The 12,336-nt window shown below is 39.5% G+C and overlaps 1 protein-coding gene across 1 annotated transcript in view; it reads left to right on the top strand.

Moving 5' to 3' along the window:
- The window catches only part of LOC133482243 (chloride channel protein 2-like), a 122,515-nt gene that overhangs the window by 61,954 nt on the left and 48,225 nt on the right, over positions 1–12,336 (top strand). Inside the window, 5 exon segments of the mRNA XM_061782177.1 lie at positions 686–770; positions 5,095–5,196; positions 6,218–6,409; positions 7,742–7,783; positions 12,179–12,282. Of these exon segments, the coding sequence (XP_061638161.1) occupies positions 686–770; positions 5,095–5,196; positions 6,218–6,409; positions 7,742–7,783; positions 12,179–12,282 (525 nt within the window).

Below are 12,336 nucleotides of genomic sequence, written 5' to 3'. Positions count from 1 at the left end.
CTGCTATAGCATTCTCAAAGCTCTCAACTCACCCTATTATGATGCCAGAAAGTCCAAAATAAATTCACCCTTGTGTTCCAAATTTTACGATGTATAGTAATTCCACCAAATAAAACATTAAAATGCCAGAGTTCATGACATTCTTGCCCTTAATGGGAAAATCTAAACTTCTCAGCGCAACTGTTGATTTGTTTCCAACTTGTTCAGAACAGCCGTGCCACTTTCCTCCATAGCAATAATTGATGAATGATTCTGAGATCTTCTAAGATTCTAAACAAAACCAAATTTTAGAGGTAATCTTTAAGCTTCTCATTTAGCTGAAGTAGCAGTGTAGGTCATGTATTATCCTCGTGTCACATAACACTATAGGGATAGTTTTACACAAGTAATCTAATCTATAGAAATGCCCTACAAACAAGTGACTCACAATTTCAGACCTCCAGGCAATTTAATGATTGCATTATTTCCTCTGCTGACGAGACAAAATCAAGTTCTGAGATCACATATAATCTGCTGAACTTTTTGTTTACTTCTCACACTTTATCTTCAATTAAGAAACAAATGTTATACCGTATTGAACTACATCTGATTGTAAGATGTTTTTCTTTCAGCGTGTATTTTCCACTTTTGATGATTGCTGACTATTTTCACGTTTATTTATTTATCTGTTTATTTATTTTTCTAGAGACCATCACAGCCCTTTTTAAAACTCGGTTTCGGCTAGATTTTCCATTTGACCTCCAGGAGCTTCCTGCTTTTGCTGTCATTGGGTGAGTTTGGCTGGCTCAGTATTGTACAGTATATGAGTTGGATGGTTGATTTGGAAGTATAATATACTTGATGTTCAAAACCAGCAAGTTAAGCTTTTGCACAATATGCTGTAGCAATGTCTTAAGCGTAGTAGAGGCATAAAGGTTTTGAACATCTTAACTGACTTTTTGAGAGAACCCACATGACAATAAGAAATATGTTGTTCATATAGTGTGTGGTGTACTTGAGATGACCAACACAACACACTACAACAATTGTAAACAGCAACAACCAAAGTAAATTTTCGCAAATGTGCGACCCCACAAAGTGTACTCAAAATCATGAAGCTTGATTTATTAAAAAATAAAAAATAAAATATCACACAGCCATAAGTATTTAGACCCTTTGCTCAGTATTTAGTAGAAGCACCCTTTTGAGCTAATACTGCCATGAGTCTTTATAGGAATGATGCAACAAATTTTTCGCATCTTGATTTGGGGATCCTATACCATTCCTCCTTGCAGATCCTCTCCAATTCTGTCAGTTTGGATGGTGAATGTTGGTGGTCAGGTCTCTCCAGAGATGCTCAATTGGGTTTAAGTCAGGGCTCTGGCTGGGCCATTCAAGAACAGTCACGCAGTTGTTCTGAAGTTATTTATAGTCTTTGTTATTTTAGCTGTGTGCTTAGTTTGGGTCATTGTCTTTTTGGAAGGTGAAACTTCCGCCCAGTCTGAGGTCCTGAGCACTCTGGAGAAGGTTTACGTCCAGGATATCCTTGTACTTGGCCGCATTCATCTTCCCTTCGATTGCAACCAGTCTTCCTGTCCCTGCAGCTGAAAAACACCCCCACAGCATGTTGCTGCCACCACCATGCGTCACTGTTGGGACTGTATTGGACAGGTGATGAGCAGTGCCTGGTTTTCTCCACACATGCCACTTAGAATTATGGCCAACAATTTCTATTTTGCCACAATTCTGTCTCTGAGCTCTTCAGGCAGTTCCTTTGAGCTCATTATTCTCATTTGCTCTGACATACACTGTGAGCTGTAAGGCCTTATATAGACAGGTGTGTGCCTTTCCTAATCAAGTCCAATCACTATAATCAAACACAGCTGGACTCCAATGAAGGTGTAGAACCATCTCAATGATGATCAGAAGAAATGGACAGCACCCGAGTTAAATATATGAGTGTCACAGCAAAGAGTCTGAATTCTTATGGCTGTGTGATATTTCAGTTTTTCTTTTTTAATAAATCTGCAAAGAATTTCAACAATTCCGTTTTTTTCTGTCAATATGGGTGCTGTGTACATTGAGGAAAAAAATGAACTTAAATGATTTTAGCAAATGGCTGCAATATAACAAAGAGTGAACAATTTAAGGGGGTCTGAATACTTTCCGTACCCACTGTACATCGCGATGACGATGCTCAAACAATATATCGTGCATCCCTAGTATCCAAGCTCTCCCTTAGAGATAAGGTAAGGTAAGAAGCTTGACCATGCGGAAGTGGTTCAGAGTCGAGCTGGTGCTCTTCCGCATCAAGGAGGAGCCAAATGAGATGGCTCAGGCCTGTGGTTAGGATTCTCCCTGGACGCCTCCCTGGTGAGGTGTTTCGTAGGCTTTACACGATCAGGATTTTTGGGGCCTATCAGCGAGTTTAAAAAAAAAAAAAACAATAACTGATCAACGATCCGATCACAAGATTGAGCAATGTGTCTACTTAAATGACTTGTTCATTTACTGTATATACTTGAGTACTGTATACTGAGTATCCAAAAGTATTGTCTATTCAGGTCATGTAGTCTAATCAGTCAGGTCAAACCAACATTACAACATGACAGAAATAATGGGTGCTAACTTACTGTAATTAAATTACTTTATTGTAATTAAATTACTTCACACACACCGAAACTTTAGAGCATGTTTACGTACAACCGTTAGTGCTAGCACTAACTTGCTAGGCTCCATAACGTTTTGTTGCCTCCTTTCGAGCCGTCCATCCATCCATCCATTCTGAGCCGCTTCTCCTCACTAGGGTCGCGGGCCGTGGAGCCCATCCCAGCTGTCATCGGGCAGGAGGCAGGGTACACCCTGAACTGGTTGCCAGCCAATCGCAGGGCACATAGAAACAAACAACCATTCGCACTCACAGTCACACCTATGGGCAATTTAGAGTGTCCAATTCATGCATATTTTTGGGATGTGGGAGGAAACCGGAGCGCCCGGAGAAAACCCACGCAGGCACGGGGAGAACATGCAAACTCCACACAGGCGGGGACGGGGATTGAACCCCGCACCTCAGAACTGTGAGGCTGACGCTCTAACCAGTCGGCCACCGTGCCGCCCTTTTGAGCCGTATCGTATTAAAAGTATGTGAACATACCTCAAGTAATCCTTGAATGAAAGTCTTCTCTCGAGCACCGGTGACCACCAGCACACGTTTTTCCCCATTTTGTTCTCATCATACACACGGCACGATCCATTGTTGTTGTCGTGGCCATGGTAACGAGTGTATCCGGTGGCATTTGAGTTGACAAGATAAAGCCCTGTGATCATAAAAGACGGGATGCGGTGGTATCGGAATACAATATTTTATTGCAGTTGTCTGACATAGTGCAATCGTGAAAGACCAACTTTGTCTTGTTGTATAGTGCAATCGTGAAAGACCAACTTTGTCTTGTTGTCTGATCTGGGCATTACGTGTTGCCTGTCTCAGATGTGTTGTCTGTCCCACACCGCTACCATGTTTTTTTTTTTCTAATTTTCTTTATTGGTGGTCAGATATTTACTGTACTACGTCAAAAGACACGCTTTTTATAAACTAGCTTTTGGATTCAAATATATTGTACACAATGGTGACATGGAGTAAATGTCTTTTGTCTAAATGACTTCCACATCAGGCATTGTTTGCGCCAGTCCAATTTAAGCGCTAGTGATGTTTAAGTCTAGTTCACCAATCAAACGACACAAGAAAGTCACATGACCTCACACATCATCTTATATTGGGCTTCCTGGGCATCGGTATTAACACTAGATAAGACAGCCCGGCTGATTGTCGTGCCTACGTGACAGCCATGTTGGGAAGGTCGTCGTGACCATGAAGGCAATGGCAAGCTACTCTGGTTTTAGGTGGAAATGGGCCTGGCTCAAGTTGGAGGCCAGTACAAAAAAGCAAAGAAATTAGGCAAATTTAATTTTAATCTTAAATTTGTACATCAATATGTACTTCCATCCATCCATTTTCTGTACCGGTTTATCCTCACAAGGGTCGCGGACGTGCTGGAGCCTATCCCAACTATCTGAGGGCGAGAGGCGGGGTACACCCTGAACTGGTCGGCAGCCAATCGCAGGGCACATATAAACAAACAACCATTCGCGCACACATTCACACCTACAGGCAATTTAAAGTCTTCAATTAACCTACCATGCATGTTTTTGGGATGTGGGAGGAAACCGGAGTGCCCGGAGAAAACCCATGCAGGCACGGGGAGAACATGCAAACTCCACACAGGCGGGGCCAGGGATTGAACCCCAGACCTCAGAACTGTGAGGCAGACGCTCTAACCAACCATTTACAGTTCTCTGGACATCATTATACTATTCTTTTTTTTTTTTTTTTTTTTTTTTTTTTTTTTTTTTTTGGTCATCACTCTTACCCTTCTGGTAACATCACAAAATACAGAGAAATACAAAGAGAAAGCAAAACGCACGTGTGGAGTGTCTTTAAAGTACAGATGGTCAGTGAGCTGCAGTCTTACAAGATTTTAAGACATTTTGTGTGATAACTTACATGTTGATAGTCAGTTTAGTTTGACTTTTGAGGCTTATTTTTTTCCGAGAAGATTTTGGTTGAACTCCAAGTTGTACCGTGTTTGAGAATTCCACTTTGGAGATTACACTGTCCCAACTCAGGAACAGATGTGCCTCAGAGTCGAGCTGCTGATGATGAAACGTTGGTTCCATCAATATTTCATAATAATAGCTCATTTTTTAATTACTGGCAGTCACTTTACAACACTTTACATGCAGTTTCATTTCACTTCTACGTTTAATCCACCAGAGTGAGCACAACAAGACATTCACCTGAGGATTTTTAGGTTTCATTAATATCTGTACGAGGTGGCAACTACTGGTCATGCTAATATCAGTGATCGCTTCACCTCAATTGCTTGAGGCAACTGTTTTTGGAAGAATACCAAATGGGTACATTGCTGACAATGTGAAAAATACTTATTTTCAACCCGGTCTCACCCTTTAGTCAATACATTGGATACTGTCACCCCCTATTGATTATTGAAGCTCTTGCTGACACCCAAATATCATCGTGTCTGTCTCTCTTTGCAGCATTGCCAGTGGTTTTGGTGGAGCTTTGTTTGTGTACCTGAACCGTCTTATTGTCCAGTTCATGAGGAATCAAAAGGCCATCAACAGATTCCTCATGAAAAAGTGAGCATCACACATTGTATAATGTCAAAGATCTACATCTGAAAACAAGGCCACTCTTTTTTTTAAATGTCTACGTTTTGCCGTATTTGTCATTGTTAGATATCTGTGGAGACAGCATTTTAGCATTGACAGCTAGAGTGTCTGAAGTAACAAGCCAGACTCGCGTCATTGCTTGATGTGTGTTCCAGATGCATATTTTCGAAAACAATCAGTTGTTTTAACTTTAAAGTACAATACATTAGCATTTAATCTGAAATAACTGTTTGGTTTCTAAAAAAAAAATTTTTAGGGAGAATTGTTATTAAACTTTTTTGTGCAATACCTTTTAATTGAATCATTACATTTTTTTCCCCCTACATTTAAGTGCAGTGTTAATGTTCCAACTGTGCATAATACTGTATTATTGCCGCTTTAACTTTTTTTTTCATGCAGTACGGTACTTTTTTTTTTTTTTTTGTACTTTTCAGGGAGTACCATACATTTTTTTAAATACTGTTCAGTTAAATTTTACTTTTAAGTGCAATACATTTGCATTTAATCATTTATAACTATTTGTTTTAAAACATTTGATTAAAATATTTTTTTTCTAATCTACCGGTACCTTCTTGTATTTACAGTGTTAATGTTTAAACTGTGAATAATGTTACAGTGGCTTACAATAAATATTAAATCTAGTTTTTTAGGAATATAACCTCAACCCTTTTTGATGAACACTTGGACTTACTCTGCTACTGTATTTTAATGTTGGTCACCATGGTGGTACCTGCAGATCTTAGAATTTTTCTATGTGGTACTTTGTGTAAAATGTTTGACAACCACTGATGTAAAGTGAATCTGCAACATGACTTTTGATTACATGAATTGATGAAATGCGCATTTGGTGTTTTAACCTAACCTTTATTCTAACCCTAACCAAATTCAGTCTTATTGCTTGTTTTCTGTATTATTACCTTTGTTTTTTTCATTATGGCCTCAGGCTGATATCTCTCTGAATTTTTTCAAAACTGAATCTTTCTCTCAGACGTCTTCTATATCCAGCACTGGTAACTCTACTAGTTTCCACGCTAACATTTCCGCCTGGCTTTGGACAGTTCATGGCTGGCAAGGTAGGTTAATCATCAAAATAAGATGTATTGTGGACATATTTCTTGTTGTTGTTACTGCACACAACGTCATTACATCTAACCAAGACAGGCATTTCCAACCAGATGAAGTGGATTGATTTAGTAATTGAATTCAATCTGAGAAAGAACGTGATGTATACATACTGTAGATCCCCATAAATTGAGCTGACATAACCTCCAAGAAGTAACCACATTTCTAAACCCTCTAAGATTAACATGCTTTATTTGTCAGACAAACCATGCAATCTTTGCATGTTGTCCATGTGGAGGTGCATTTAGGGAATCTGTGGACATTAGACCGTCATAATAATGCACACTCTTAAATTGTCATTGAGGTGCACAGAGCACATAATTAAAAATTTAAATGACAGGTTATGGGGTGCTTTTAAGTTTTGTGTATTGTATTTAGATAATGACTCATATAGTCTATTAAATTGCATTCTGCATGCTCTTCTTCATACTACACACGCACACAGCGTCCTTTTGATTTTGTTCCTTATACTGGAGGAGACATGCATCTGAAGCTTTAATCTGGCCTATACTGAAACACTGCTCGTAAAGCCCGTGAGGCGTGTGCATGCAAAATATTCTCAAATCCTTCTTTCGTGTCCATATATACCATATTTTAAGATCAACTTCAGATAGTCTTCATCTAAATCTCTCTGCATGCAATCTTAAACAGTTGACATTTCTTTACACAATATCAGCAAATCATACCGTATCTTCCCAATCTTCCCAAAGTCCACTGCAGAGCAGATTTGATTTATTCTTAAAGACCTACATTTAAGAAAGTCTGAAGCACCAGAAATGACATAGGGGAACAAAAAAAAAGGCCACAATATAGATGTAACTTCTGCACAAAATTCTAATTTGTGGCCACAAAATATAACGTGTGCATCCATCCATCCATCCATTTTCTGAGCCGCTTCTCCTCACTAGGGTCGCGGGCGTGCTGGAGCCTATCCCAGCTGTCATCGGGCAGGAGGCGGGGTACACCCTGAACTGGTTGCCAGCCAATCGCAGGGCACATAGAAACAAACAACCATTCGCACTCACAGTCATGCCTACGGGCAATTTAGAGTCACCAATTAATGCATGTTTTTGCGATGTGGGAGGAAACCGGAGTGCCCGGAGAAAACCCACGCAGGCACGGGGAGAACATGCAAACTCCACACAGGCGGGGACGGGGATTGAACCCCGCACCTCAGAACTGTGAGGCTGACGCTCTAACCAGTCGCCCACCGTGCCGCCATAACGTGTGCACGTAATGTTAATTTGTGGGTTTACGGTACGGTGGACGACTGGTGAGCACATCCACCTCGCAGTTCAGACGTCGTGGGCAGTAATCCAGGCTCCAGCTTTCCTGTGTGGACTCATTGATGTCTGAGGCTAGCATGATTAACTAATCATGGAGCACAGAGCTTTCCTAAAAATAGTGAATGTCATCGAAATCCATTTGGAAAATATAGCACACTTTAAATATGAAAATACCTTACAACATGTAGGGGATGTGCCATCGTGGGATGTGCACACCCTGTCTAACACACTACACTTTGAAGGAAGTTTGAGTTTTTTTTTTTATTATTTTGTATTAAATAAATGCAATAAATTTAATCAGAATAGTGTGCTTATGACTAGATGTGTGTTCGGCGGTCCATCAATAAAAAAAGGATAGATCAGCGGTGCACAAGCTTCCTTAGGACATGGACCAGGCGCGTCACTGTAACATATGTAGCATAGAAGCAAATAAAAACAAATGATTCAATATCTAACTCACCATTGCGTCATTACGATTGACAGTAGTGGGAGCTCTGCGCTTAAAAAAAAAAAAAAAAAAAAGTCCAACCCCCCAGCAGTATGTTTGGAGGGGGTGGGGGGAGTAGCTCCTTGCAGGTGAAAAAACTTGGCTGGTGCTGATATTTTTCGGCAATTAATATGATAAAAATTGTTCTTAACTGTTGTCGCCCTGGTAGCCGCATTTTCCTATTTTTGCAAAGTCGCGACCCACTTTCATAGAGGCTAAGAGCAATGAAGAATTATTATTATTTTTTATAGCCTCTGAGCTGCATTGTATTTGTTTACAGAGTAGACTAGTAGTTAGAGTACAAGGAAGTAACATTTCTTGTCACTTTCCTACTATGTTACGTGTGGGAACTTAGTACTCCTCTGTACTGTACCGAAAAAATCTGAATAGGTATACATGTAATCTTTTACGAGCTGTCTGTGAATTACCCAAAATGGGTTTGCGACCCACTTTTACCTCCCGACCCACCAGTTAAGAATCACTGAGGCAATATGTTGAAATTCAGCCATCTACGTCAGGATACGCTCGCATCAGTGGTTGATGTTGAAATGTTAACTTTGTTAACTGGGATCCTCACGTCAATTGTTGACTTTAAATCTCATCATGATGATTTTAAACTTCATTGTGACAACTTTATATCGCATTCTGAATGCCTGTCAGTATGATGCAGTGCAGTTCTGCACGACTGCAAAATACAACCACAAGAATAAACATTTTGTTAAATTAATACCATTCTGACACTGTCAATCATAAACTGTTTTTATTTTTGTAGAAGCAGAATATTTAGATACCCGTCGTACACCCCACCAAACAAAAATGGGGTGTAAAAAAAAAAAAAAATTGAAAAAAAAGAAAGGGGAAAAAAAAAGTTGTGAGGATGATGGGTTTTTATTATAATGGGGGTTGGGTTTATTTAGTGTGGGGGGGTGGTATTGGAAGTAAGTGTTTTGTATGTATTTTGGTTTAGTTTTATAAGTGTGGTGTGGTTAAAAGGGTTTTGAGATATATTTGATGGTTAAGTATGTCAATGGAGGGGGGTGTGGTGTTAGTGGTAAGTGTGAGTATCAGGTTGGAAGGAAAGATCGATAAATTTTTGAATGTATGGGGGGTATTCAATAAGGAAAAATGGATGTCGATGGGGTACTAATAGTCTATAGAAGGAATGCTTATGAAGATGGATTAGAGGGGGATATATTGTGAGCGAATCGATGATGGAGGGTTAATGCAAAATGGGTAAAGGAGAGTAGTCGGTATTATTGAGGTGTTATGTGGCCATAAAGGTGTTGTCCGAGTAAAACCGTGAAAGATTTGGGTGAGTGAAAGAAAAAAAAAAATAACACGTGCATTTGGAATAAGGACGAGAGCATAAGGGGATTGTGGTTCATCCGGACTACGCTTTAGGCTCGTTATGGTATGAAGTTTGCTGTTTGTCTAAGAGAGTATCGATTGCTTGACGTTAAGGTTAAGTAAAACAATAGCTGGACGTATTTCATGGAAACGTAAAACAAGAGTTCTTAAGTGTGTGTTTGGTAGATCATGTACCTGTAGTAACAATGCTTTGAGTCAATAAATTGTAAACCTTTTAAAAGCCTGTTTATTTCTCTTTTAAATGATGATCTATTTAGGAAACTTGCATTTGTGGGATGGCTAGCACAACAATCGCCACTGCCTATGCCTAGCTTTTTCTGCTGTTGCTAATTACTGGTGTTATTTGGTGGACTGGATTGAAATCTTATTGTTAACGAGGAAGAAACAATGCAAACAGGCAATGAATGTTTTTAACAAACTGTGTGGAATAACCACAGTAGCTTGGAACCTCCCCCTCATGTTGGTCACTAGGCTGGTGCGTAACTGCTGTTGGTTACTCTAGCACAAACCGCAAGCTCAAGCTCATCACACAAGTGTTGTCATCTTTACGGATGGAGTTCAGTCCCAGACTGCAGAGTTAGGGGATTGTAGAATATAATTTCAATATCTTATTGCTTTGCATCTTTCACATATATATTGCCTTCAATGTTGACAAACACTTTTTTCCAGCGTTTGAAATTCCACTCAACACTACCACACTATAACAAGATGCCTGGTTGTAAGCACTCGGGGTTACGGACCAGTAGCGCAAAACAAGAGTCAAAAGCAACAGCAGAATAAGCTGTGTCATAGACACTGATGATTTGGAACATTTTATTTGAGCACAGTGCACATACTGCATGTACTCATCCTATATATGCATGTTCCTTACAAATCATCATCATTTAAACTGCCTCAATGTGTGAGGCACAAAATACAAAGGGTATCAAGAAAGCATAAGTCATATAAAAGATTGAACGATGTTAAAAAAAAAGAGTTCCAGCATGATTCCAAAGACCATAAAGACATGGTTGGTTGAGTCTTGTGTGGAAGAGCTGAACTCAGTCACATAGCCAGGTTGCATAAATCCTATCCATCCAATAGCTGCACTCAGTGTGGTTGAGAAAATAGATTAATAGTCATGTGAAAAACACAGAGGACAAACATTTTACACTATCACTATTGCGCCATTCTGCGCATATCCATCCAACTATATGTGGGTTATTACTGACTCACCTGCCGCTTACCAAAAAGTACAGACAAATGCCAGAACGTTACCACACACACACGCTCACACACACACACACACACACACACACATACGTTCCTCTCACAGAGAATCTTTAATGTCACCACGTTTGTGACCCCTGGTTTACGGGGTCCAGGGTACGTGGGGGGTTTCATCCAGGAAATTATACCTTCGACCTCTTGCTGTGTGGCGTTAGTGAAATAAGGGAGGTTTAAGTCTATGAAATATACAATGTATAGAAATTTCATTCTACAAGTCTTACAGGTTTTTGGATTTGTAGATTTTGTTCCAATCCTAATCCTTGATTTACACTATAGTCTGTCTCATTAAAATTAAACTTGAAGTAGTATACTCCTTAAATCCCTTAACACACATGCTTGTACCTCGACTCATCTCAGTCTAGTTCATAACCATTGCAATAAAGGTAAGCTGATGTTATGAGTTGCCAGATCATTTAAACTGTCCTTGGCTGGTATAAAGATTTTAATGGCTGGAAGATGACGTTAAAGAGAAAATGATGAGATCAAGGATGGTCAAATAGTCTGCTTTATTCTTTGGGAGGGGTATATTGTTTAAATTCTCTGGTGCACGACAATAGCTTTAGATTGTAGGTGTGTGTGTGTGTGTGCACCTACACTTCCTTGTGCGTATGTGCGCATGATGTAGGTTGTGGAAAAGACAGCAGTGTAGGGTTACAGGAGAAGATCGAATATTTTGCGGTGACAGTCGGCCTTAATTACATGGTGCTATAGACAGAGCGCAGGGAGTGGAAAAGGGAGATGACTAGAAGAATGCAAGGATGTGGAGACACCAACTTTAAGAAGTCTGTTTGAAATCTTGAAATTATTGCATTGATGAGGATTGTATGATGTCTTATTTGTACACTAATTTGTAAATCTTCATTTATGCATGCAAATAGGAATAGCATTTATTCTCAAGAGTTCACTATTTTACCTGTTTTGGCCTCTGGAAGGCAGTGTAGATACAATGGTTTTGAGTAGCAATTAAGCTCATCACCAAATTGTGTTAATTATTCTTTTGCGTGAGACACTTATTGTGACATTTGTAAGAAGAAAAGAACATTTATCCTGTGTTTTGATTTGAGGAGCACACCTTAAACTGGCCCAATGGAAAATTTTTAAAATTGAAACCAATGCATTGATGTGTTTCCTAATACTAAAACCAAAAGGTGCCTGCACACATACCCAGTGACAGTATTTTAATTTTTTACTTCTTTTCTCATTACTCTTCCAATCGCCTTATGCAGTGTTGATTAACCATTAGAACCTGCTCATTATTCAGAGCTCATTAGAAGGTCTGTCAAATTAAGAGGGAATGTGACAACTTAATTTAACTTGAGCAATAAGCTCCATATGGCCGCCTCCTCATTGCTGGGAGAGGCAGAAGCTAACTGAATAACAGCCGTTTTGTTTTTCTTCTCATTTCTTAAATCTTAACTCTTTTTTTATAAATATATCTTTTTCTTCCTAAGTTCTGGATGTCTGCCCTGGTCACAACTATTCCAGTACCCTGTGGGGCCTTCATGCCAGTATTTGTTATAGGTAAGGTACTACTACCCATGAGTCTGTTTGTGCGGTAACCTTTAGAAGCAAAGT

Source organism: Phyllopteryx taeniolatus, chromosome 8 (genome assembly GCF_024500385.1).
Source record: "Phyllopteryx taeniolatus isolate TA_2022b chromosome 8, UOR_Ptae_1.2, whole genome shotgun sequence".
Taxonomy (NCBI): Eukaryota; Metazoa; Chordata; class Actinopteri; order Syngnathiformes; family Syngnathidae; genus Phyllopteryx; species Phyllopteryx taeniolatus.
This window is presented reverse-complemented; position numbering and strand designations above follow the sequence as displayed.